Genomic DNA, 24,788 nt, shown 5'->3' on the forward strand with positions numbered 1-24,788 from the left:
CTCTGCCCAGCACGTGTAGACACTCCGGCACAAGACAAGCTATTTTGAGACAGCCTCAGATCTGGCACATTGTATCAAGTAGGAGAGCAAGCAAACAGTCTGCTTCAACGAGGCATGGTGCGAACAGACAGAAGCAGCACAGCCTTGCCATCATGCTGCTCCTGTGCTGCCACAGGACTGCCAGAAAACAGGGAACAGCCTCTTACGACAGTCACTGACATTTTTCCAGCACGAGCCACACAACAGCTTGCAGAAGTGCCAGCAGCCTAAGTCCAGACTGTCCCGCTTTCCCCTCGGCAACTGCGGCATGCCCAAGGCCACACTGACATGCCAGAGGAGCATGGAGGAAGGTACTTAACCAGCTTTGTCCGGACCTCAGGGTGCCTTGGGATGACAGCAGGGGCTTGAGGAAGGTGGGTTAGAACACAAGCCTCCCTCCCATCCCAAATATTTCAAAGGTGTCTGCATCCTGTTCTTTGCTTTGAAGGGTAGCAAAAACCCAGGACAGGCTGTACCAGAGACACAGCACCCAAAAGTAGTAATAAACACTCTATTTGGAGAGCTTCACCTTAGGGAAACAGCAGATACATAAACACTGGGTACAGGAGAAGGCAAAACTGTCAGTACACAGACCGTGGAGTGACACACCAGACTGGGCAGTGCTGGAAGTGGATCCCTCTTGGTGTCAATGCATAGCACATCTAGCAGGCACCTGCCCTCATACAGCGAGACGAGAGCTAAGCAGCAGAGTTCGGAGTTGGAGGCCATCCAGTGCTCCCAGGCACACAATGCTTCCTTCAGTTCATTGCAATTTTCTGCTCGTTGATCAACTTGCAAGGTTTAAAAGCACTCCCTCTTTAGCAGGAGACTAAGGTCAGACCTCAGCAGTAGTGCAAGACTGGAAAACATTAGGAAGGCAAACCCAGACCAGCAGGAGCCTGTCCTAAGGGAAGATGGCAGATTCTGTGCAGGGTGAAGAAAAAACAAAGAACATGCACACTCTGGAGCAGGGAGGGGAAGGCACTCGCTCCAAGCATAGAGATTAACATCCAACTCTCTCTCCCCCCGGTTAACCTGATCAGTGCACACACTGGTTTTTGGAAGTGCCTTTACAAAGACTGGCTCTCAGCCTCGTGAGGGCGTCAGCTGCTCACCCTGGAACACAACATTTGGAGCGAAGGGCCCCAGCCTGCCCTTCCAACAGCTGCCGAAACCACATGATGGGAGACAGCAGCTCTGCTCAGTCCACCCCAACAGCGCAGGGCGTCTGCAGCCATCACCCACACTCTTGTCAGCCCCACGAAGCTGGGGCTGGCCAGGCAAGTCCTGAGAGGAGCCACATCCCTGTCCTTCTGGCCCACAGAAGAAAAGCAGCAGGAGATTAGCCACAGACTAGCAAAGTCTCAGCTCCATGGAGGCACCAAGGCTGGGACAAAACCCTGGGGTGTTTGACTTGGAGCACTGGCACTGAACGTAAGGCCAGCCCAACACACATGGCTCATGTGGCAGGCCAGCAGAGCAAGCTAAGGCAATGCCTTAGCTTAAGGGTAGAACATTTGAAGAACTCATCCAAAACACAGTCTCAGAAGCCTGCCCTTCCTTCCAGGGCTTTTTCTAACAGATCTTGTGCATTAGCACCATGAAGAGACCATTAAGTTTTAATTTCCATGTTTGAAATATAGAACAGCTTTTTTCCAGGGTGATACAAATCTGTAAGAACTTTGTGGAGAAGAGTTGGGCAAGTAGCATCTAGCAAAGGACTAATGAAGGCAGGTTTCCAGAGGATTTGTAGGTTTTTTTGGTCAGCTGACAATTCAACTGAGTTGTACCATTTTTTTGCTGTATCCAGATTTACTCCCTCCTGTTTTCCTTAAAGCCCTCCTTCCCCAGAGTATTTTGGTGGCAAAATGGAAAATTCTGCATTCCAATGCAGACCCTGATAGAATTAAAGTTAGGGATAAGTTCATCTCACTCTACCTTTCTTTACTGCTTGCATTTAGATCTTAGAGATCTCCATCACTGCCAAGTTTGGCTGGGGTTGATTTAAGTTACAAGGGATACAAAGACACACATGGTGAATGATCACATACACCTGTTTCCATAGGAAACCAGGCTAAACAGTTACTTCCTTCCACATGGAAATCCTCAAAGCAGAGGGCTGAGCTGTCTGGAGAGCCAGGAGCTCTAACTCCTCTTTCAGCCCTCCACTCCTACTACTAGCAGCTTGTACAACAGAAATTGCGACTACTTGTTAACCAGACCTAGACAACAGAGCTCCAGAACCAATGGCTGCAGTACTATGAAAGGCTGTAACAGCAAGCGGCAGCTCAAAAAATCCTGCACACAAACCTGACCAGAGGAGGCACAAAGAGATGCCACACTGCTATTTCCTATTTTAGGTCTGTAAAAAGCCGGGCAGCCTGCACAGTGTCCATCCACACTGCATAAGCACTGCTTGCTAGGGTCTAGGAGCTCTCCTCCAGCAACAGACACCTTTGAGCAAGGGATGCTGGCCTTCCAGGTGCAAGAATCCATTATTTGCTCTGGTGAGGGAGGAGGTGGCCTTCACCAGCCTGTTGCCAAACCCTCCTTATTCCAGATACACACTTCCTCTCACACCGCACCCACCTTTACAGGAAGCAATTACACAATGAAAACTACTCTAAGGGAGTGAAGTATTTGCTGTCTAGCAAGTCTTTTCCAGCTGGATCCTTTTTCTGACAGATTCAGCCCCCGTTCTGCTCAACGGGCACATACAGGAGGGCAGGGCTTTGCTTATCCAGAGGGATAATGAAACCATTGTGGGCTGGCAAAGGATGTGCGTTCTTGGGCCACCAACAACTCCAAGAACAGTGCTGCAACTTGCTCTAGAAGTCTTGGCTGAAATAACTGTAGCCTCCTGGGGCAGTTGACTCTTCCCGAACATACTGCTGTGGTGGGAATGGTCCTACAATCGGCACTGCTCCTGGCATCCTGGACATCCAAGGGAGCAATAAGAAGAGAATGGAGAAAGGAGAATGTCAGAACTGCTCTGAAATCCGTCAGCTGCAAACACTGCTCAGCAAGCACTGCTATCAGTGGAGTAATGGCCTACTACCGCCAAGTCAACAGACCTGCCAAAAAAGCACTCAAGTGCATTCTTATCCTCTGTGTGTGCGCATGCACATGAGTGCAAACAGCCACCTATAGCGTGGCGGAATCAGCTATTGCACAGCTAAAGGCTGTTAAGAGCTTCCATTAGGAAGCAAGCATCCTTGCTCTCCTTTCAGACTGTAGGAGCTGGCCTGGAACATGTCAGAGCTAAGTCCAAAAGCAGCTTTCTGAAAGGGAGCTGTGTAGCTCCAAAAACTGGAACAACATTTGTGCCCTTAATGGGAACAGTATGCATGTGTGTTGGGAACATCCTCGACGTTTATCTTTCTAGAGTGGGATGAATTCAGGCTGGATACTTGCTATTCACTGCTCCTGCTGTGCTCTTCCAAGAGCTGAAACTTTTGTGGGACGAAAGATGGAGCATATGTCTTCTTATCAAGTACCAGGATGCCGAGGGGCCGTTATTCCACACGTAAGCAACAGAAGGTTCCATTTTTCCCCCTACCCTCTCTGGGAAATTCGGCTAGGAGTCTGTCTGCACTTCAGGCAGGGTTTTCTAATGCATTGCTCTTTCTTCTAAGAAAATCTCCAACCAACCTGGCTTCATTACTGACCATCTCTTAGTTAAGGCTCTGGAATTAAAGATTCCAACTTTAACAGTGTCCAGAACAAGTATTTTTAGTATCATGGATCATCTCCCTGGCAGCCTAAAGTGTTCAGGTCAATAATACTCCCAGGGGATCCTGCTATTTAACTCACTAACCATGAGAGTGAGTTCAGCAATATAGTCCAGGTTTCCAGAGTGTGCTGACTACATCCTGAATTGTAAGACAAGCAACTCCACGAGAGACTAGAATGGCCAGCAGACCTCCACTAAGCCAGTCTTGAATTAAATTAAAGTCTTGGTTGCTACAGAAACTGTTTAATGGGTGTCAGGCTGGATGCATTCACTTCAGAGGTCCACATTGATCTCAGCCGTCGAGAGCCAAAAGCAACCGAAGGGCTTCTACTTCAGCAGCACCCCAGAGCTGTCTGCAGAGGGAGCTGTGGAAGAAGCTGAGCAGGTGTAAAGCACCACAAGTGTGAATCTGCTCCAGAACAAACAGCACAAGCTTTCACAAAACTGTATTGCTCTGCTTGCAAGTCAGCTTGAAATATGCATTCAAAACTGTATTTTACAGTACAGTTAAGCCATTGATTTGAACAGCGAGGCTGGAAACACACTTAAACAAGAAAGTTACTTACTGATTCTTGTGTTTGAAGCCACTGATGTGAGCTTGGTACTGCTCTATGGAGTTCAGTACTATGTTACATGTGTTGCAGGGGTACCCCTTCCCAGCTGAAACAGACATCAATGTTAACACACACAGCTAGCCAACAACCTGGTGCCTGAGGTAGAAACAAGTGAGATAATCAATCACTTTATGTGTTAGTTAACTGTTAAAGAAAGAAATAACAAGTCGATACCCTGACCAGGCAGGGAGGTCACAGATTCCAACCACCCCATCAGCAGCTTAAGACATTGGTCAGTCACTGTGGAGAGGTGCGAGGGAATCACTAAGCCAGAAATGTTTTCTTGGTCACACAGGTTTATCTATAAAAATTAATAGAGATTTCCTATGAACAGTTCACACTGTCAAGCCTAGTAAAATCTTAGCATTAGGAAACTAAACCTGACGTTATACTACACTGCAATTCCACTTCTCTCCCAAATTTTCACTTCTCCTGATCTTTATATTTCATAACAGAATGTAAGGAAGATACTTAAATTTGTAAGTCTGAAATGTTTCAATTAAAAAAAAAAAGTTAGAGGAGATTATACACTATGTCAAGTTCCACAATGCAGCGTTCTGTTAAGCCTTGTTGAAGTGTGAATTGAGAACACTAAACTCTATCCTCAAGCAGTTCAGCTACAGTCAGTGTATCAGTTAACTGTAAAAAAGTTTCCAACAATAGTTGTACTAGACAGATCAACGGTCTTGTGTAACATGACAACTCCAGCTGGAATGAAAGTTCTGAAGGTCACAGATACCAAACAAGCAAGCATGGTAGTACAGCTCTCTACAGGAGCCTGTAAGAGGGGAAACTCCTGGCAGTTGTCCTCAAGACATTAATTACTCTCGAATTCAAGCTCTCTGGGGAAGGGCTCTGCCTCTGAGTCTCACATAAAGAAAATATTTCCTTAAGGTGAAAAATTCCAGACATTCACCCTAGGGGTGCAGAGCAATGTAAACTTTGAGAGCAAGAAGCACAACACAATGCAGCAGACATTTCCCCATCTGGCTGCTTCACTGCAGAGATATTTCAGACACTAGTGGGCATTTAACTCTCAAAACGGAGAGCTGGACACAGGCATGAAAGGCCAGACAACCCATTACAGTCATCACATCTGCTCCCCTGCAAGACAGAGGTCAAGATCTCTGTTGCAGTTCTGGCAAACAGGTGTGTGTACTAAGTCCTTTAAGCTGCACTCCTGCACCCCAGGCTGATGGTTCCTAGAGGAACTTTAGGCAGATAATATGCGGGTGTTGTTTTGTGAAGAGAAGAACACCTTCACTTGCTGCCAGTCAGATCCCAGCAGAGATAGGTTTAGGGATAGGACATGCCAGAAAAAGATACCAGCATCCTCACAGAAAATAAAAATCAGAATCTGAACTCAATTTTATAAAAAAGAGAACCAAGCGGATTGTGCTGGGAAGAAATCTGATGGCATGCCAGCTTGGCATGGCTGATAGCACAGAGAGGGGCAAAATGAGCAGGAGAAAACATCCCTGACTGAAGCCCTTTGAGCCACCCATCACATCAGAACAGCTCCTGATTATAGTCCAAGCTCTGAAACCTTGCCTGGAACAGCTTAAGTGCCATGAAAATGTGGACATAGATACTCCAGCTCTGTAAGCGCTTCACAGAAGACATCAATCCCACAGAACCACCCACTTACCCAACCTGCCTGGGCTGGGGCTCCTGCCACTGTCAGATCCCGAGACACAGTGAAGTGGAGCCATTGATCAGGACCCACTAATTAGGTAAAGAACAGATGGATAACACTAGATATCAAGCACCTTTTCCACCTCCCACATGACTATGCAATGTGGGAGAGAATACTGCTTGGATAATTGAGCCTCATTTCTCATAAGTGCTACCAATATCTAAAGGTGGCTTGCAAAGAGTTAGGATAATTAATCTTCTGCTTATGGGGGCTTTTATGTCAGAGAAAGAAGCCTTTGAAGAGGATCTTAGGACAATTTATCTGCTTGTTTTTTTTACCTCAAGCATCCAGCAGGTACTAGATTTCCTGGTCCAACAGAGGGCTGCTGGAAAGAACAAGGAAGTTTACTGTGGGCTCCTAACACTTTCACTGGACTCCAAGAGCTTTCATCACTTAGAAGTACTCATAAGCAGCAGATCATAAACCAAGTGAAGAGTTTGAACTGTCTGCCTAAAGTTCCTCCTTAATAGCTCCATTTTTCACATTCTTGCCTGCTTCAGAGAGCTACATTAGTTCATCAGATAGAAGTGCCCACACAGAGGCAAAAAGGCAGAAATCTCTCCGGCTTTCATGCGCTTTGAAGCAGCAGCTGCAGTCAAACCTATTTCTTCCATCTTTGGCTGGTCCCCTCTGAAGATTTTTTTTTTTTGTATCAAATGCTACTTTTATCTTTCCATTTTGGACATAATCCACCCAGCTAGAAACAGTACTGGCCAAAATCCCTGGGTTACCCACAGGGAGAATAAAACGGACATACCCGATTAGACAACATCGCAGAACACAACCCAAAGCTAGTCACAAGAAGCTGCAGTCTCAACCCCTCTCTTGCTGCCAGGGGTTTACAACATCAATCAAATCAATCTTACAGTGAATAATCACTATCGCCCATCACAAGCAATTCTCCCTTGTTCCCTCCTCATGGACTGTCTGGCCCAGAGACCTGTCAGACACATACTGCTACTCTCCCACCCTGCTCTTCAGCGATTTATTAACCTGCCTGCTAAGAACTCACCCATGAAGGACGATGCTGGTGCATCAGGGGTTCGGCCATAGTGCGCCATCAGCTTGTGTTTGGTCTCTTGCTTTCTGTGCTTCTTGCCTACATAATGCTGTTTTGCCATGAGGGGGTTGTTGAAAGTAGCATGGCAGAGGCTACAGAACTTGTCTGGGTCAGTAATGTCCTTGTTCTCTTCATTAGAAGACACAGTAGAGGCAGGGAGGGTGGCAGGATGTTTCTGGGGGGGCACCACTTCTGTAGGGTGGATCGAAACTGTTGATCAGTCACAGAACTTAGATGTAAAAAGCAGTCATTTCATTTCCCCCAAATCCATATTAAAAAAACAAAAACAAGAAAACCAAAACAATCTTAGACAGAATGCAAGACCTCTAAATAAATTCAGGTTGCTCCTACCTCTTAACACTCCAGAATCAGAAGCATGCAGTAAGACAATTTAGAGTAGGCCAGAAGTACTTCCAGGGTTAAAAATAATCAGATTTGCATATTTCTCCTTAAAGAGAGTTAACATAAGTATGGCTTTATGCAAAAGACACTGCATAGATTGTCTCCCTTCTGCTGTTATCATCCAGGCAAAGAAAACAGAAGGCAGTTAGAACACAGCCCTTCTATAGAAAAAGCAAGCAGGTTTCTGGAAACACTGTGTAACTGTAGGACTTGATCCTGAACCAAAGTCAAGAAGAGTCTTGCTTGAGAAACAGCACAAACAGGACTAGGTCTAATGAAGTGAATTCACACAGAGAGTCAAGCACTCCTGTATGATGGAGACACCTGCTACATTTTCTGATTAAGGGGTACTTAAACACCAGACAGACAAACTTTCTAAGTACCCAAGAACTCTTCTCGGACTGAAGGGTGGGTATGCTCCAGACTGCTCATGCTTACTGCAGCTTGGTGCTAGCACAAGCCATCTTCCCCAGGGGCACCCAGGCCACATTTTTATTTTGTCCTGACCAGCTACACCACCCAGGACTCTCAGATGTCCCTACCTGCTCCCCTCCACCCACCAGACCCTTCTATCTGCTGACAAAGGGGTGGGAAACACAGGCAGCTGTTACTGGGTCAGATTCAAGGTCTGCCTGGACAGTACCCCGTCTTGACAGCAGTCAACAGCAGATGCTGTGGGAAGAGCACAAGGTCAGGACAAGCACATACTGATACTTTCCAGCTATATTCTCCCAGTTTCCAGCTATCTGCAGCTGAGAAGTCCCTGAATCACAGAGGCTACATCTTTGTTTTGAATAGCCCTAGTGAATTTGTCTTTTATGAGTTCCCCCAATCATTTCAGTCGCTAAGCTTTTAGCAGGCACCATATCCTGTAACAAACGTTTCTACAGCTTAACTTCACGTTCCATGAAGAAGAGCTCTCTCCCATTCCCAGCATACAGAGATGGATACAACACGGCTGCAAGCTGTGTTTATCTAAACAAAACACAACCCCACCCAACTTTTACTTTACTGCCGAGAGAGGTTGCATCTCAGCAAGTGCACTGCTAGCCTACCCTATCTCATACGTAAGGGCATTTGTTTACTCACAAAAGCTTATACATGGGGTCCAACGCCACTTCTCAGCTTGGAATCTTTACACACAGCAATTTTTAGCTTGAACAGCCTCCCTTTGTACCACGCAAAGGCACTGCAGACAGACATACCTTCCACTTTGGGGGACTGCTGCTTCATGTTCTTGGCATGAGTCTTGCCTAAGTAGTGAGAGGTTGCCACAGCCGGAGAGGAAAAGGTCATGTTACAGATGGGACAACACTTGTTCCTGTCTTCCCCATTGCTGCTCTCCTGCTTGCTCTCCTGTTTACAAGGGGAAATACTATGGTTTAGGTATCTAGGAAAACAAGATAATCAGAGATGTTTAAGTTGAGGAGATTTGACTGAACAGGATTTCCACGATGCAGCACCATACTTGCCTTCACTGGACAGTGATCTCATTTCAGACTAGCCTCTTGCTTTCACCTGTTAGTGAAACACTTTAGCTAGAGGGGCAGTCCCGGCCTACAAGGGTTAAGGATAAGGTTAAATGAGTGGCTGCCAGAATTGGAACAGCCAGCCCTCTATTCTCCGCAAGGTGTGAACTGAGCGGCACAGACATCACTATCAACTGGGTCATCTGCAATACGATGCTAGCTGAGCAGACAACAGCAGTCATTTCTAAGCTTAACATTATGTGCAAAGGAATCCTTTTTTTATCCCCCCTCCCCTCTGCTACAAATGCTTGAGGGTTAGGGATTAAAGCTGAAGCAATCATAAAAGTAGAATCTGTTTCCCAAATGAGTCATGGGGCAGACAGATGGCTGAGCGGAATGCGCTCCCTTTACTGACCAGTAGTTCCTAATTACCAGTTAAAAAAAGCCAAGTAATAAGGGATCACCCCAGAAAGTGAATTCCAGTAGCTGGTCACTCCACAACATGCCCTCACTGAAAGGAAAAATCATTCCTATACACTTTCCCTGTCATTTCAAATAATTCCTAGGAAGACCACCAATAAAAGGAAACGTAGTTGTTTAAATACAAAAGGCAATAGAAACCGTACTCATTGAATATGGCTTAGTGACAAAACTACCATTGAGCTACTCGGTTCCAGCAATACCCTTTGTGAGAGCACATTCTTCATATACTTTCAAGGGCCCCCAGATCATGTAACAATCAACTTTCTGAATTTTAATAATAATAACAATAAAAAAAGCTGTACTTTTACCTGCTTAGCATCCAGCTTCATTTTCTTCCCATGTGCAAGCTCCTCTTCACCATGGATAGACAAATACCGCCTCACTTTGTTTGCATGTTTCTTACTCTGAAGAAAGCACAGAAAACCCTATTGTTTAACACTTTTCCATATCCTCTCTTTAATTAAAGGCAAATCAAGAAATTCAGTTACAGCCTGTGATCTAACCTGGTAATGAGCAAGCTTCTGGGACTCTGAGATGAGCAGAGCACTACACACTTTACACTGGGCGTCTGTGAAAATGTGACTGTTCTCTCTGATCATACGATCGACTGCAAAGAACACAACAGGGGAGTCAAGTTTCCCGAAAAGCCACTTGCTGCCTCAAAGGTGGGAGACGTAAGTACCGCGGCCGCCAGCGCCCAGCACCGCCAGGCGAACGGGGGCGGCCCGGGAGCTGCCCTGGCGGCAGGCCCGAAGGCGGCGAGGGGACTCGCGGCCCGTCCCGGGCACTGCCCCGGGGGGAGGCGCCGCCGGGTCGGGTCGGGTCGTGCCGCGGAGCGGCCCGGCGGGGCTCGGCGCGGCCGCAACAGGCCCCGCGCCGGGACCCAACCGCCCGCGCTGGGGCAGCGGCAGCGCCGCCGGCCCCGCTCACCTGCCTCCTTGCCCACCGGCAGCGCCACCGCGTCCCCGTTGCTACCCGCCCCGTCCGCCATCTTAGCCGCGCGCCGCCGCCGCCCCGCCCCGCGCCGCCCCGCCGCTCTCGCGAGGGCTCCGCGCGCTCCCTCGCGCCTAGCAACCGCGGGGGAGGGCGGAGCGAGGCGGCGACCTCTCGCGAGAAGCGGCGGCGGGCGGCTTCCCGCGAGAGCCCCGCCGGAAGGCGCCGCGCGCCGTCACGTGCTCGCGCTGGAGGCGGGGGCGGCCATGTTGCTTGTGGGCACGTCGCTTTGCTGGGGCAGCGCCGGCGGCCGGCCGGTGAGAGCGGCTCCTGCGGGGAGCGGAGGCTCCACCGAGCCGGGCCGGGCCGGGCCGGGCCGGGCCGGGCCGAGGCAGCCCCGGGTCACGGCACGGCCCTGCAGCTGCCACCGCGGCTGTCCGGGCAGTGCTCTTGAGCTGGTCACCCATGGTCTCACGTCGGCTTCCCTATCTGGGTCTTTAAATGACGCTACTGGTTTTCATCACGTTTTCTCTAAAGGAAAAAGTTAAGCAAGAGGATGCTTTTGGATTTAAAGCCCATAATGAAATCTGAGCAATACCCAAAAGACCTAAACTGCTTTTCTCCCTGTGAATTTGACCAGGAAAAATGCTTTAAATCATTCATAGCTCAGGTTGCACTGGACTGGACAAGGGTATTCTCCGTTTAACATAAAACAGAAACACAGCTTACAAATGAATACCTGCAAGCAGGAGGATTTCTAAAGAGAGTAGGCACATCAGCGCGTCTGCCCTGCTAACGATCCCCTGTTCTCAGCTCTGATGCGTTTCTGCTCTTTGCTGACCTCGTGGCAGTCGTACGGCCTGTGCCGCCAGCCCTCGCGCTGACCCGCAGTACACAGCCCTCGTGGAGGCATTGGATCAGAAACACCCCATTCCTGAGAAAGCCCCAGAACAACTGCAAGTTGAAACGATATTTGTGCAAAAACCAAAACGCCATGCAACTGGGTCTTGGATAAATACTTCTGAGAGCTTCAGTCTGGCTGTAAAATCACTTTAATCCAAAACTTTTATATGACAAAAACACCAAGCAAATAAAACCACAAATGAAACTATCCACCACAGCAGCTGCCCCTGCTTTACGCGCCAGGGCACCGCAAAGGCCGGGAGAGGAGCTTCCACCGCCGGGGTGACCCCCAACAGCCCCTGTTACTGGTGCGGCCGGATTTAGTGCTGTGGGCCCCACTAGGACAGGACAACTCTAGGTGACTGACACACAGCAAAGTCACTAAATCTTCAGCGCTGCCTCATCGGGGCAGCGCTCCTTCTGCATCCCCAAGAGACCTGGCAGGGAAGCTTTGTGCTGTCTCTATGGAACCACCGGCTCTCCAAACCACCCTATTTCAGCCATGTCCCTCGTGGGGGGAGGATGCAGCCCGGGCTTTGCGCACACGCCGGGCGCGGGAGCCCCTCAGGGCCGCCTGGGGAAGCGGCCGGCCCACGAGCGCGGTGCGGCGCCGCCGCGGGGGCGGGCGCGGGCCGCGACACCTCTTCGCGGGGCCGCCTCAGCGCCGGGGCCGCTAACGGCTGCCGCCCGCACGCGACATGGCGCCGCCCGCCTCGCCGCCGACCACGTGACGCGCGGCGAAGCCGCCGCCGCCATCTTGGGAGAGGGCAGTGAGGCCTCCGCCGCCAACTTGAGTGAGGGCAAGAGACCCGCTGACCGGGACCGGCGAGGCGGTGCGGGCCGCGGCGGGGAGGCAGCAGCGCCGCCGCCTGTCGCTGCGCGGCGGGGCGGCCCGGCGGGGGCGGGGCGCCGGCCCGCGGGAGGCCCGGGCCCGGTGAGTACCTGTGCCCCCCGGGGCCTGCCGCACCGCTCCGGGCCCGCTGCCCCGGGGCTCGCGCGGGCCCCGATCCGCCGCGGGGGGGGAGGGCCCGGCACCGGCCGCCCGCGCCCCCCCGCGGGGTCCCCGGGGCCGGTCCGCGGCCCCTCCGCCCGGGGGAACCCGGGCCCGCCCCCCCGAGCGGCCGCCGGGCTCTGCACCCGGGCTACCCGGTACTGCCCCCCCGGGGCTGTCCCCGGTCCCTTCTACGGAGGGGACCTGGTACTGACTCCCCGGGCGTGACCCCCCTTCCCCGGGGGACCTGACCCCCAGGGGCCACCCCGGCCCCATCCCTGGGGTGCTGCTACCTCAGCCCTGGGGCCGGTTCCCTGCCTCCCCGGTTCCCTCTTGCCAGGCTGACCCCAGGGCTGCCTCCTTCCCCTCGTCCTGGGGTGGCCCTAGCGCTCCCCCTCCCTTAGTGCACCCTACCTCTGGCTGATCCTGCTCCTCCCGAGCTCACGCACCGTCCAGCCTATGACCCCCCACTCGTGCTTCCTCCCCGAGGTGACACTTTTTGAGTAGCCCTCATCCTCTCCTGGCCAGCCCAGCCCTCGTCACCCTCCGTGCCTGAGGGCAGTGGGTTGGGAAGAGCGCGTCCGTGCCCATGCCGCAAGGGGATGGGAGGACCTCGGGCGTGTGGATGGGTGCTGTGGGAAGGGTCGTTCTCTCCCCACGCAGGGCCTCTCCTTGGCGGAGAGAGCTGCCGTGTGCAGGACTTGTTGGGCTTGGTTAGAGGGGAGCTGAGCAGTAAGCGTCTCCTGCGGAGCTCAGCGGCATTTGCGGATGCACAGCGCTTGGACGTACTTGGCCTCTGTGGTCTCTGGGCCCCTTCTCGGGAAGGGTCAGGCCTATAAACGGATAATTCCTGTAAACAATTTCCTTCCCTCCGGGGTGCTGCGAACCGTAATGTCGTGATGGTCACAGAGCATCAGCTGGTGCCTGCGTGACAGGGAAAAGCAAAGGCTCCGGGAATGGTATTTCCAGGGGTGCATGTGGTGCTGACCTGCGTGAGCAGGGAGCTGCTTCGTGGCGCTGCCCGAGAGCATCGTGTCTCTTGTTTCTGAGGTGGGGGGAGTTGTTTACAAAGCGACAGCCTGTGTCTCAAACGGCTCAGAAACTCATCCGGGGATGAGAGTCATTCATTTTTGGCTTCATTTTCAAGCATTTTTCAAGCTGTCACAGCTTGGCAGGTCTGTAGCTGCAGTGTCAAGATTTAGAATTATTCTGTCGGTAATTGCTTTCTGATTCATCAAAATGATAGATGAGAGGGAAAATGACAAATAATCACAAGTTGGGGATCTTCAAGGATATCCCTAAAAATGCGACTGGAAAAATGTGGCATGCGTGAGTTCCCTTGTCAGGAGGTCACCTTTGCTGTCAGAGCATTTACAAAGAAATTTTCTTGAATTCAAAGTTGGGAAAAGTGAATAACTGGAAAACTAGTCCATGAGCTGCATTGCAAAGGTATTTTTAGCCTTTTTTCACTGAACCTGAAACCAGATATTTTCACCTTAGATAACTGTCCTTTCCAAGAGTGCTAAAAGCAAAATACAGTTTCTGTACTTAACTTCCTTACCTGAAGAAGGGGGGTGTGTGCTCTAACACTTGTTTTTTCTCCCTCAGCTACATCAGTTTGTCTAATAAAAGCTATTACTGCTCTCCTACTCATACCCACAGACTAGCACAGCTACATGTGCTCTCTTACTTGTCTTGTTCCCTTAGTTACATTTGCAGAGACTCTTTTTGCCACAAGTCCCTTCGTTTTCAGAAGCATAGTGGGAGTTGTGTGGTTACATCTCTTACATCTTTTTTATTTTCTTTAAATGTTGGAGGTAGGTGACTCATCATAACTCCAGCTGATATTTCTCCATGATTTCTTATTTAGCACAGTGTATCGGGCAAGAGATGTATCGCGCAGTCAGAGGGGAGCTGGTGATACCAGAATGGATTAAAAAAAAAGACTGTGAGGCAGTTGCTTGTTGCTGTTTGCTTTTGTTTGAGTGGCAAAGGTTTACAGACTGTCTCTCCAAATATAGAGTGACCCTGCATAGACTCGCGTATTGGAAGCACAGGCCTCTCCAGTACTCATCCTTGCCATCGTGCCAAAAAGCCTGTCTGCATAAGTGTTTTTCTTCTGATAAAAGAGTATTCCCCACCTAGAGAGAGTCGTCTTGTGGTGGCAGTTCTTGGCAGTTGGGTATGAAGCTTCGTTCATCTCTCAGGGCAGAGGGCAAAGAAGCTGTTTGGAGCAAAAGATAAGAAATGGAGAAAGTGTAACAAGGATATTCCAACAAGAGCTGAGTTCAGCTCAGCTAGAGCAGAACAACTTTGTTTTGCAAGAGCCAATGCTTTTCCACAAGCCACGCTTGTTTTTATTTCCCCTTTCCAAACAGACAGACATTTGTGGACTCTGCAGTGATAGCTGCAATCACTTATGAAGCTACGCGTGCAATTTGTACAATATTCTGGCTTCACAGTGCTCAGCAAACCTCTAGTACAAATCATTTTTCACCAGGGTAATCATCTTTTTCCTCTAGGCATGTGTGTGCATGTATTTGCAGGGAAAGGGAGGCAGAGAGGTTAAGAGAGTTTTCAAAGGCTGCAGATAATCTGGGGGGGCTGCATATATTCCTCCCTTAGTCTTGCCTTGCTGCGTCCTGTAGATGGGGAGTGCATTGCTGTTCTTAGTACTAATGTGGATTTTGAAGTTCTTGCCTATTAGCATTTTTATACATAGCTGCTGTTTGTCTGCAATTCTGTGGTGTTACAGTAGAAGATCTGTCTCTGTATTGGGTAATGTAGGGTCCTTGTTGCATCTGCTCTTATATTCTTAGTTTAGATTCAAGCAGTACGTTTGAGCTATTTCAGTGATCTTGAAGGAAGGCAGAGTGGTCCTGTGGAAGGACACTGGTCTGGGAACCAGCCAACTTGAACCGCGTTCCCAACTCTGCCAGTGTCTGGTGTGTAACGATGGGCTTGTTGCTTAACTGCTCTGCACATGTTTACTTCTGACTGAAACAGAGCTGATAATGTTCAGTCTGCTTTGTCAGGCTCTTTTAGATCACCGTCCAAGAAGCACTGGATGTTGTTGTAAGTCATTTGCTCAACTGAAAGGCAAACAGAGAAGGAAAATGGGGGTTTAACTTTGTGTGCCATCCTGCTGCTCTCATTCACCGAGATCTCTTCCTGGTCCTCTTGTCTGAGTCCTTTTTGATCAAAGCAGCTAACGCTTGCTGTGCAGCTCTCTCCAACAGTCTAGAGGCTGGCAAGGAACGGAGCCACTGAAGTACTAGCTTGTATTGCGTGGGCACCTGCCCTCGGTTGTGCTGTTCATAGAGCACTCAGGCTTGCACTAATAACGCTCAGCAGGTTCCTCCCTGCTTGTCAAGTGCCCTCTTTAATACAAATGGTTCAGGCATGTCTGTGCAGAGGACTTGCGGAGTCTGCTTCTCGTTGAGAAATCCAAGCCATGAGATAAACCTGTGCTCTTGTTTCCAGCCTACCTACTGCCGTTGTCTGTGTTTTCCGTTCCTGTAGGGCTTGTGCAGCCTTCCATGGAGCTGCTGTTCTGAGAGCAAAATAGCATCCTCTGAGAAACACGCCTTTCCCCCGTGTTTTACTGAATATAAAAGCTGGCAAATGGTTCTACTGCTGTGGTGTCTTGTTCTTGCTTGCAAATTTTAGCTTGATTCACTGCCGCATCCTGGTTTGTTTTGCATCAGGACAGTGAAAGTGTGGGACCAAGGAGGGGAAGCTTGGGGCCATGATGGAGGGCGGGAGACGTGCTGTGAAATGAAGGTTTGGACGAGTTTGCTGATGAGCTTTAACAGGAGAAGTTGAGAGGAGATTGCCTCATTGCTTTGGAGCAAGGGCACTCAGAGTGCCTCTTGTCTGCGCTGCTGTTCCCCTGAAACTCCTTTCTAACAATCGGCTGTAATAAAGTATTCTTAACTAGACGAGTGGTGACTTGTACGTGTGGCTCCCAGTAACACTAAATCTACCGCGCTTTATAATAAGGTTCTAATGCCTGGAGTATTTTGCCTAAAAATAGTAAAAAAGGATGACTGTTAGGGGAAATCTAAACCAGAAGGAAACAAACGGCTTTTAATTTTTCCCTTCATTTCAGAGTGAAGGATGCCAAGGAAGAAGAAACCCACAGAGGGCCTTGACTCTCGAGGTCAGGATGGGGAGGAAGAGGAGGAAGAGAAGAGGGGTGCAGTCAATGCCAAGAAGAAGCGCAGTTTTGTGGACGCATTTATTGTTATATCTGACAGCGATGGAGAGGTCAGTGGTCAGAATGTGGAGTCCAGAATCTGTGCAGGGCCTTGCTGTTCCAGGAGAGTGCCCAAGCATCCCACACTGTATGTGCTGGGGTCAGACTTCGCTCTGCGTGTATTGTGCTGTTCCTCTTCTTATATATGAGATGAATCAAATCCTATTTGACTAGGAAATGAATGGTGTGCTTGGTGAGGGTGAGTTATGAGTCTGGGATTTGATAACCAAATCCTCTCAGTACTGAATTTGAAACGTAATTTAAAAGTAACCTTTCCTCAATCCCTTTACAAATCTTTTTTTCATAATTTTTATTTGATTGATTTCCAGCTAAACCACAGAAACATGATTCTGTATTATGTGCAAATAGATAAGAAAATGATTCAGAACACAGGCTTGCAAGTAGTTCAGAACACAGCTGGTGTCTGATAAACCGATCCTGAATTATGGAGATCTGAGGTTTTAATGCACTTCCATAGGGTGTAAAGGTGAACTGCAGTGTCAGTTTGCTTGGCCAAGACCTACAGGCCCAGATCATTTATCCCTAGCATTAGCTTATGTCAGCCTTACCTTAAAAGATTGAAATGCCTGTAACTGTTGCACTGGTGGTGCTACTTTTTGGAGGGAAATCCAGAGCCTTGAGAATCTGGCTTCAACCAAAGTGAGGTACATGAGAGGAAGTTATTAGAATCAGTTCTTTACGTATGGCTGTTAAGGCTTTGCTCTGTCTTGCCTGTGATTTGGGATCCTAAGCTGCTTTTTGTAATTCCACCATTTTCAAAAGCATTTCAGTTCACTCTCAAGCTGTAGATCTTAAATCAAGTCCCCTTCGCTCCCACATCTGGAGCATGAGTCTCTACAATAAGGGGATTATCATGTGAGAAGGGGAAAAGCACTAGAAATAAACAGTAAAAAGCTGTAGGGCAAATGATATTGGATGTTTTTTCTTCACATTGTCTGAGTTCTTTCCCATTGGGAAATTCCCTGAAAGAAATGGAACATATGGCAGTAATAGTTCATTGGGGTTAAACCCTTAGCTCTGCAATATGCTAAGTTAACTTCAGATGTCTGCTGCATCGCTGGCCTTTATTGTGAAACCTATAAGGAAAAAAGAAATCAGCAGTTATAAGAGATGCTGCAGTACATAAAAGATCAGGACCTGTTATTGTCTACAATTATTCATCTCAATGTGCGCGTATCTGAAAAAGAGGAAACAAACGTCTCTTAAAACACATCTATAAAAAGGTTAGGCTCCCTGACTGTTCTGTAAGTTTGTCTATAAACAATAAATTCTGGTGGCATAATCGGTCATATTACAGAAAAGGATATGCTCAGAGAGGCCGTTAAAGAGCCAATTAGGTTCTGTTTAAGTGACAACAGTTCAGTCAGTTGAATAAGTGGATTTATTCAGTTCAGTCTCTTTCTTTCTGTGAGTCATCAGCTTCCAGATCCAGAGCCACAGTCTCTTGCAGTGTTATTTTCTGGAAAAAACAACCAAAAATTTGATTTACATGGGATCTCAAAAAATAACTGTCTGGCTTCTGTAACTGTCTCAGCTTTTCCGTGTGCATCAAGTTGAATTTCAATCTCAGACCTTGTAACTGTTGTTCTTGCTCTAGTAAGACCTTGTTATGTGTTCAAGAAGAGGTGTGAGAATCTCAGATCAATAGCAATTTTGGAGAACAATACATTCTCGATTAATCTTGCATCTGTTAGGACATGGTTTCTTATGAATCAAAAGCTACAAGGACAATTTGGGCATCACTGATTCAATGGCTTTCTTCCTTGGCAGTCTCTTGGCAGGTATCTATAGAACAAGTCCCTAGTTCTGCTTCCAGACCAGCAGATCTTGTAGCAGCTGCACCTGGAAAGCCTCCAGCTTCTCACTTTTGATGATCTTTGGCAGACTGCCTCTCCCAGGAATTTTTCAGTCATGCTGAATTATCAAGCTCATCCATGTTATTTTGCCAAATTTTTTTTCTTTGCTCATGTCTATGCTGTGGCATTTGCGGAGCTGCATCAGAAGGAATTTTTCTGGACATGGGGTTTTCTGATCTCTGTTATATCTAATCCTGGTTTCAGGGAATGTGTCCCTTTTTTGAGTAGGGTCAGACGAATTAAGAATAGTCTCTCTGGCTCTGTGGAAGCAAGAGGAGATGACCTTCGCCGTGTGCAGACAGGGTCTCTGAAAACACAGACGTGATGAATGAATAAAATGGTTACTGTCTCCCTTGACTGTTTGAATCTTTCAGGGAATGCCAGAAGAAAGGTAAGTCATTCACTTGCCCTCAAATACGCAATATTCCAGGTAGTGCCAAGGAAAGCTTTCTTCAAACAAATACTGGCTTATCTCCTGATGCTCCTGCTTGAATTGGGGCGCTGATAAAGACACTTTGGCCGCCAAGATTTTCTGAAGCCGTGTCTGAAACATGATTTTCACCCAGCAGGAGGTCTGGTCAAGCAAGAACATTGAACATGGCTAGAGGCCAAATAGTGGTGCTAAAATATTTGGCTGATCTGCAGCCTTCAATGCAGTTGATCCTAAAAGACTGCTAATCTGCTGGGGGAACTTGCAGAAGGGTCACACAAAGGTGATTTAACCCATTTCTCTTAGATCCTTTGGGAACCAAGAGGATACCTGCTTCCACTTATAGAGTTTGCATGAAGTCTTGCAGGCTCCTTCTGCCAGATCTTCTGTTCATCATTCTGCCAGCCCTTGGGGTGCATGACGAGACTCCAGGGTGACAGTGCCATCTACTTCTGCATGGCATCCAGTGCCTGTCTTCCTTTAGATGTGGATCTCTTTGCTTGAATATTCCTGTGTTTGGAGGTACTTAGTGTCTGGGTAAATAGCATTAAGTTTATAGATGTTTCAGATAAGACCATATTGGTCTTAGTAGAAAAAGGGAAGCATTTTCAGGCATTGGCTGTAATAATTGGCCCCTGCCCTGTCCTATTTTCTGTCAGATGTGACAGTGGGCATTTCATCTTGGGACCAGACACAGCCTGATGGCCCTCTCTCCAGTGAAGGTCTTGCTATAGAGATGACGGTGCTGAAAGCATCACAGCTAGGATAGTAGTGCCCATGTTATACTGCTGCCCATCTTCTTGTGAACCAGAACCGTATGAGAATATCACTGCAGCACCCCGCTGTCCCCTCTGGCTTCCTGTCTCTGCTGTAGTACCAAGGGAACCAGTGCCTCCGGTCCCCAGGGAAAAACGCTGTCTCAGGTACGCTGTTGAGGAGGCTTCTCGGCTCTGCTGCGTTCTCTCATTGGAAGTCAGAGTGGGTCTGAACCAGCCTCCTGACAGCCCAGTAAAAGCCCTTTCTTTCCACACAGGGCTCCCTCCCGTGGGTCTGAAACTACAAGTCTGGCATGAGCTCTGCTGTGTCTCATTGTTCAAGTCTGCACTTCCAGGAGGTTTGTTCTAATGAGCTGAAAGACAGAGCAGAGCTGAAACAAATTCTGAACTGAAGTCAGAGACTAATAAAGTAGGGTGTGATATTAATTTCAGCAGCAGCCTTGGCTAGAGCCAAAATGTGGCACTTCCAACATCTAATTGGCTTTTAAAAATAATTTAGTCTCGTTTTCATCTGCGCATTTCCCATGCAGGACGTGTGTTGTTTGGCTGTGCCCTATTGTTAGATGGTCCCAACTGCTGTTGAACAGTAAAATTAACCAGACCTTTTGACTTTGCAGTCTGTGCTGTTAGCTATGGAGACATTCTTTTGTAGCCTTTCCTTTCCTGAGTCAGTAGAAGCTGGTTTTTGTCATTTATAATGTGGATTCAAGGGAGCTGCATGTGGGAGAGTGGCTACTAGATTCAGTTTATGGGCTTTTAGAAGTGAGTAGAGTTGTGTATTTTCTGCTGACAGGTCCTGTAAGTATGTGCCAAAGTGTTTTTAAAATGGGAGTTTGCTTTTCTGCTGTCTGTCGCAACCCAGCAGGTTAAAAAAGGAGGAAGAATAGTGGCTGCCTTCCACTGAATGTGTAAAGAACTTTGGAAACCTGTCTTTTTCTTGATCTGTGTACAATGTTGACAGTGAAATTGCTCATAGGAGAGCATCATAAATTAAACTGCAGAGCATGACACAGAGAAAGAAAATTTGGATTCCTTCTGGCCTTTATGCTTTAAATTGATGACAATGGAGGAGAGACACTATCCAGGCTGGCACTGAGCAGAGGTGCGCAGTTCCCACCTCGCCTCAGCTATAATAATTGTTTTCCCCTGGAAGTTGTGTGTTGGAGATGACCTTGTAACTAAGAGCATTGGTTGCAATTTGGGAATATTTTAATTGATTAAGATTATTTTTGGACTAGTGATCTTATTAGAAAGGCAGTTGGTTGAGTGGCCCCCTGAGTTCCTATTATCCTTGTAGACAGATGAGCATTAAAAGGTTGGGTCAGATAGAGCAAGCCCCGTTGTCTTCTCTGAATTTTCTTGGCCCCTTCTGTTACTACCATCCATGCCTGCATTTATGCAGAGCACTCTGGGGCCTGCGGGGCTGTCTCCCAGCAGAGGTACAAACAGCCATAAATCCTAATTAAAAGGTATGTTTTATTTTCTGGTTTTAAAAATAAAGAAGATTTAAGAATTCTTGGAATTGAGATGTGTGTGTATATTTTGGCCCATCAGGATTAATTGGATTTGCTTCAGCAGTTCCCTGTACTGTAGCTGTTCAGTAGAATGCTGCTAAGCAATTTAAACATCTTTCTCAAATGTATGAGGTTCATACAGCACGTGTCCTGCAATAATTTTGCTCCTGGAACTGGTGTAAATGTCGACATTCTTCAGGACCCAGCATGGGGAACAGAGGTATGTACTCCACTGAGCAAGGAGACCAGGCAGTTCTCCCGGGACCCAGGCTTGCCATTAGCCCAAAGCCCCGGAGGAGTCTGAGCCCCGTACTGTCTTGTACTGCTTATTGTAAATGTGTGTCTCTGTATACAAACCAAACGTTGGTAGCCATGGAAAGTTTGGTGTGCTCATAAATCACATCAGTGCCCTGGAAGAGAGCTGCAGATGAGTGTCAGGGTTGACCTTCCGGCAAGTGCAAGAGTGGTAAGGGGAAGATTGATGCCTACAGAGAAGAACTGGGGATTTACAGAGCCTGCTAGGATTAAATTGCCCCGTCTTAAGCAGGAGTAGCACTGTTTAGCACTGTTGGACAGCATTTAGTGGGAGAGCTTTTGCATAACATCCTCCAGTGTGTAATTCTAACAAGATCTGGATGTGATCCCACAGACTCTTCCCCACTTCCTTATGTGTGAGCCACCCACAGGGTCAGCATGGGGGATGCCAGTGCAAACCATGTCAGGGCAATTTGCAGGTTAGCAAGTGGTAAGCGATTTGGTAGAGGAGAGCCAACGGCATTATGGAAAACTGTGGAGGGGGCGAGGTGCCTTGGGAGAGAGGGGATTTTAACTGCTGAGCTTGAGCTAGACATGCTCAGAAGTTGGTAGCATCTATCTTCTAGCAAGTGAGAATCTGGCTGTGAAACAGTCTTTTGGAGACAAAGGGGCAGCTCTTAGAAATGGGGCACTAAAACCAGGTTGGTTGGAGAAGGGAAGGAATCAACCAAAGGAAAAACCCCTTAGGAGTGAGCGTGAGTGTGGGGGGGCGAGAACGACTTGCTAAGCATGATTGCTTCCTTATTGTGAGCAGATTCTTAAATCAGTAGAAGAGAGGAGTGAAGTATGCATTAGGGGATGTAAAAGGTGTAATGTATTAGGGTTTCAGAAAAGCACTTAATAGCATGTCTTGCAAAATCTTAGTTGGATAAATAATTCAATTTGGTCTCGATAGTAACATTCCTGGATTGAAATCCTGTAAGAGACTGTCAGCAAAGGCTTGTGATGAACAACAGAGAGGCTCATTCTGGGGAGATCTAAGGCTGAGGCCAAGAAGATCAATATTAGGGCTGTGTGTGTTTTAACATCCTCATTAATGATCTGTAAGAGGGAGCAAGTGGTATATATACATTAATAAAGTCTACAGATAGCACTTGAATAGTCTTGAACAAAACTCAGCATAGAGATGCAGTCCAAAGGACTACATAGATTAAGACGCATGGGCAACGAACAGAAAAAAATAGATTACATTTGTAAATATGCTGTGTAATGATTTGCATTAAAATAGTCCAAACCACATGCACCACCTTGAAGGCTGCCTTTTGGCGCAGAGGGGCTGAAGGTGCTGTAAGGCACGAGCACGTAGCCGGTTTGCCATGGGTCTCATGGGACTGCAAAAACCTCAAGTACAACTGCAGACAGAGTCATATGAAGTCCCTTCCTAGCTGGGTGTGGGTGTCTTTCCCTGAAACACTGTTTTTGATTCTGATCCTACCTGATTTAGAAAGACAAATTGGAAGGAGTCCAGTGCCAGCCTTTGTTAATGTGTACGCCCTCACTTAAGGCATTAGGACAGCGACTTGCAGAAATGTGTGCCAATTAAGCCTGCGACCATTCTCGTTGAAGTCAGTGTGCTTAAAGTAACATGGTCTTAGGTTGTTTTTGTGAGTAATATTCCAGGAGGCCACATGACTACAAATATCTGAGGTATTCAAGCATCAAAAATTAAACAATTGTGGCAATACTCAGGGCAGTACAATGAGAATAGCACTAGAAGTTAGTGCAGCTGGCCCTCCTGCCCTCGAGATGCGTTAGCCTGGGTGCTCAAAGAACGGCTAGAAGAATTCTAGTTTTGGGCCCTTAAAATTGTGTGGGCAGAGTACTAGAAGCTGTATGAAAGGAAACAGTCCTGGCTTACAGGTGTGAGATGTTTTGTTACAAAAAGGTGTTGTTTTTCTGTTTTGAATGCTTGCAAATACCAGTGTTTTAGCAAGGCCAAACAAATCCTCTCTAAAATCATGGGCAGCAGGTGCAGTGCCTGGTGGTGACTGGCATGAAGTCTATTGTCTCTCCTACTTCTATGTTTATGTCAGTCTGTAACTCTTGTTGCTCATTATGCTTATCACACAGCTTTTAATAGTTACAGAATGTGCTTGAATTATGTTTGAAATTCAAATTTCACACAAATGGAGGCTTGTTCTTGAACCAATGTTTGTATCAGAGTGGCAGGGGGGAGGAGGCTGGTAGTATTTTTTACATATTGTGTGCACTCACTTTTTTTTTTTTTTTTCCATTGCAGCAGGAGTCAAAGGAGGAGAGTGGATTGCAAAAGAAAAGAACAAAACAGCAGCTGGATAGAACAAAGTTTGCTGCTAAAAGAAAAATTGCACGTAGGTCTCAAGTGTGGGGTTGGGGAAGCAGACTGGTCCTGAGCAGCTTCCACTGTTTGTGTTAGACATTATTTCCCTTGCAGAAAGGCTGTGATGGAGCTTGAGATGTACAACTCAGAGAAGACCCTCCTCAATGGTAAAATTTGCCTTCCTGAATAGGCAGACCGTTGCTTGTTTGCTCCCAGGGCTGCATGTGCACAAACTGGTGCACTTCTAAAATAGGTGTGTGGGGGTGTCTGTCCCTCCTCAGGCTTCAAGACTAGTTGAAGCTGGTCTGAAGGCATTGTCGGTCATAAAGTGCTTTCCCGTTCAGGCCCCTCTGCTGCTGTCTTTCCCTGAAGCCTCATGATGCTCTGACCCAGCAGTCACAGCTCAGGAAAGATTTCAGTTGCAGTTGACGGTTCTCTGAAATCATTCGCTCACAGCACAGGGCAGCCAGAAAAGCCAGCGATGTTGGGCATCATCAGGAAGGGTGTTAAGAGCAAGAGATCTGTTACGTGTCATTTTGCTGTTATATAAAATGTAGGTGTGCCCACATCACACATTGTATGCAGTTCTGGTCTCTGCATCTCAAGGACATAGTGGAGTTACAGGATATCCAGAGAAAGACAGGTAAAATCATTAAGGGGATGGAGCAGCGGCATTATGAGGAGAGACTGAAAAGCCTGGGACTCTTCATTTAGGAGAAGAGAAGGCTGAGAGGGATGGAATCAAAGTTCACGTCAGGAAGGCAGTACATAAGTTGAACACAGAGCTGTTGTTTAACAGCTCCTACAAAGTCAGAATTAGGATGCACTCAGTGGAAATAGCAGGAGATAGGTTTAAAACAGATAAAAGAAGGTAAATCTTTACACAGCACCTAGTGAACTCCTGGAACTTTTTACCACAGGAGGTTGCAGAGAGGTTGGTATCAGCAGCTTTAATGATGGATTAAACACATCCATGGACAACAAGTCTATAAACAG

At 47.7% G+C, this 24,788-nt stretch overlaps 2 protein-coding genes across 17 annotated transcripts in view; one reads left to right on the forward strand and one right to left on the reverse strand.

Annotated features, from left to right (window-relative positions):
- Positions 1-536: 536 nt before the first annotated feature.
- On the reverse strand, positions 537-10,499 carry ZNF346 (zinc finger protein 346). 9 transcript variants are annotated; one of them, XM_067304710.1, is made up of 7 exons: positions 10,431-10,499; positions 10,000-10,103; positions 9,805-9,900; positions 8,750-8,900; positions 7,095-7,352; positions 4,339-4,432; positions 537-2,973 (listed from the first exon to the last, which is right to left on the reverse strand). In XM_067304710.1, the coding sequence occupies exons 2-7, from the start codon at positions 10,093-10,095 to the stop codon at positions 2,868-2,870; spliced, it is 801 nt and encodes a 266-aa protein (XP_067160811.1). In that variant the 5' UTR covers positions 10,096-10,103; positions 10,431-10,499; the 3' UTR covers positions 537-2,867. The 9 variants fall into 9 exon arrangements, with proteins under 9 accessions (XP_067160811.1, XP_067160806.1, XP_067160810.1 ...); XM_067304705.1 differs by having other exon boundaries at positions 7,095-7,334; positions 10,427-10,499; XM_067304709.1 differs by having other exon boundaries at positions 537-963; positions 10,427-10,499.
- Positions 10,500-12,210: 1,711 nt separating this feature from the next.
- UIMC1 (ubiquitin interaction motif containing 1) overlaps positions 12,211-24,788 on the forward strand; it is a 40,184-nt gene continuing 27,606 nt past the window's right edge. For 6 of the 8 annotated variants that reach the window (XM_067305150.1, XM_067305154.1, XM_067305158.1 and 3 more), the window contains exons 1-3: positions 12,211-12,266; positions 16,435-16,592; positions 23,733-23,823. In XM_067305150.1, coding sequence (XP_067161251.1) covers positions 16,443-16,592; positions 23,733-23,823 — 241 coding nt within the window. In that variant the 5' untranslated portion in view covers positions 12,211-12,266; positions 16,435-16,442. Of the gene's footprint in view, positions 12,267-16,434; positions 16,593-21,185; positions 21,399-23,732; positions 23,824-24,788 lie in introns of those variants that run through there. The other 2 variants (XM_067305151.1, XM_067305152.1) reach the window with 2 other exon arrangements.

Source organism: Apteryx mantelli, chromosome 14, assembly GCF_036417845.1.
Source record: "Apteryx mantelli isolate bAptMan1 chromosome 14, bAptMan1.hap1, whole genome shotgun sequence".
Lineage (NCBI taxonomy): Eukaryota > Metazoa > Chordata > Aves > Apterygiformes > Apterygidae > Apteryx > Apteryx mantelli.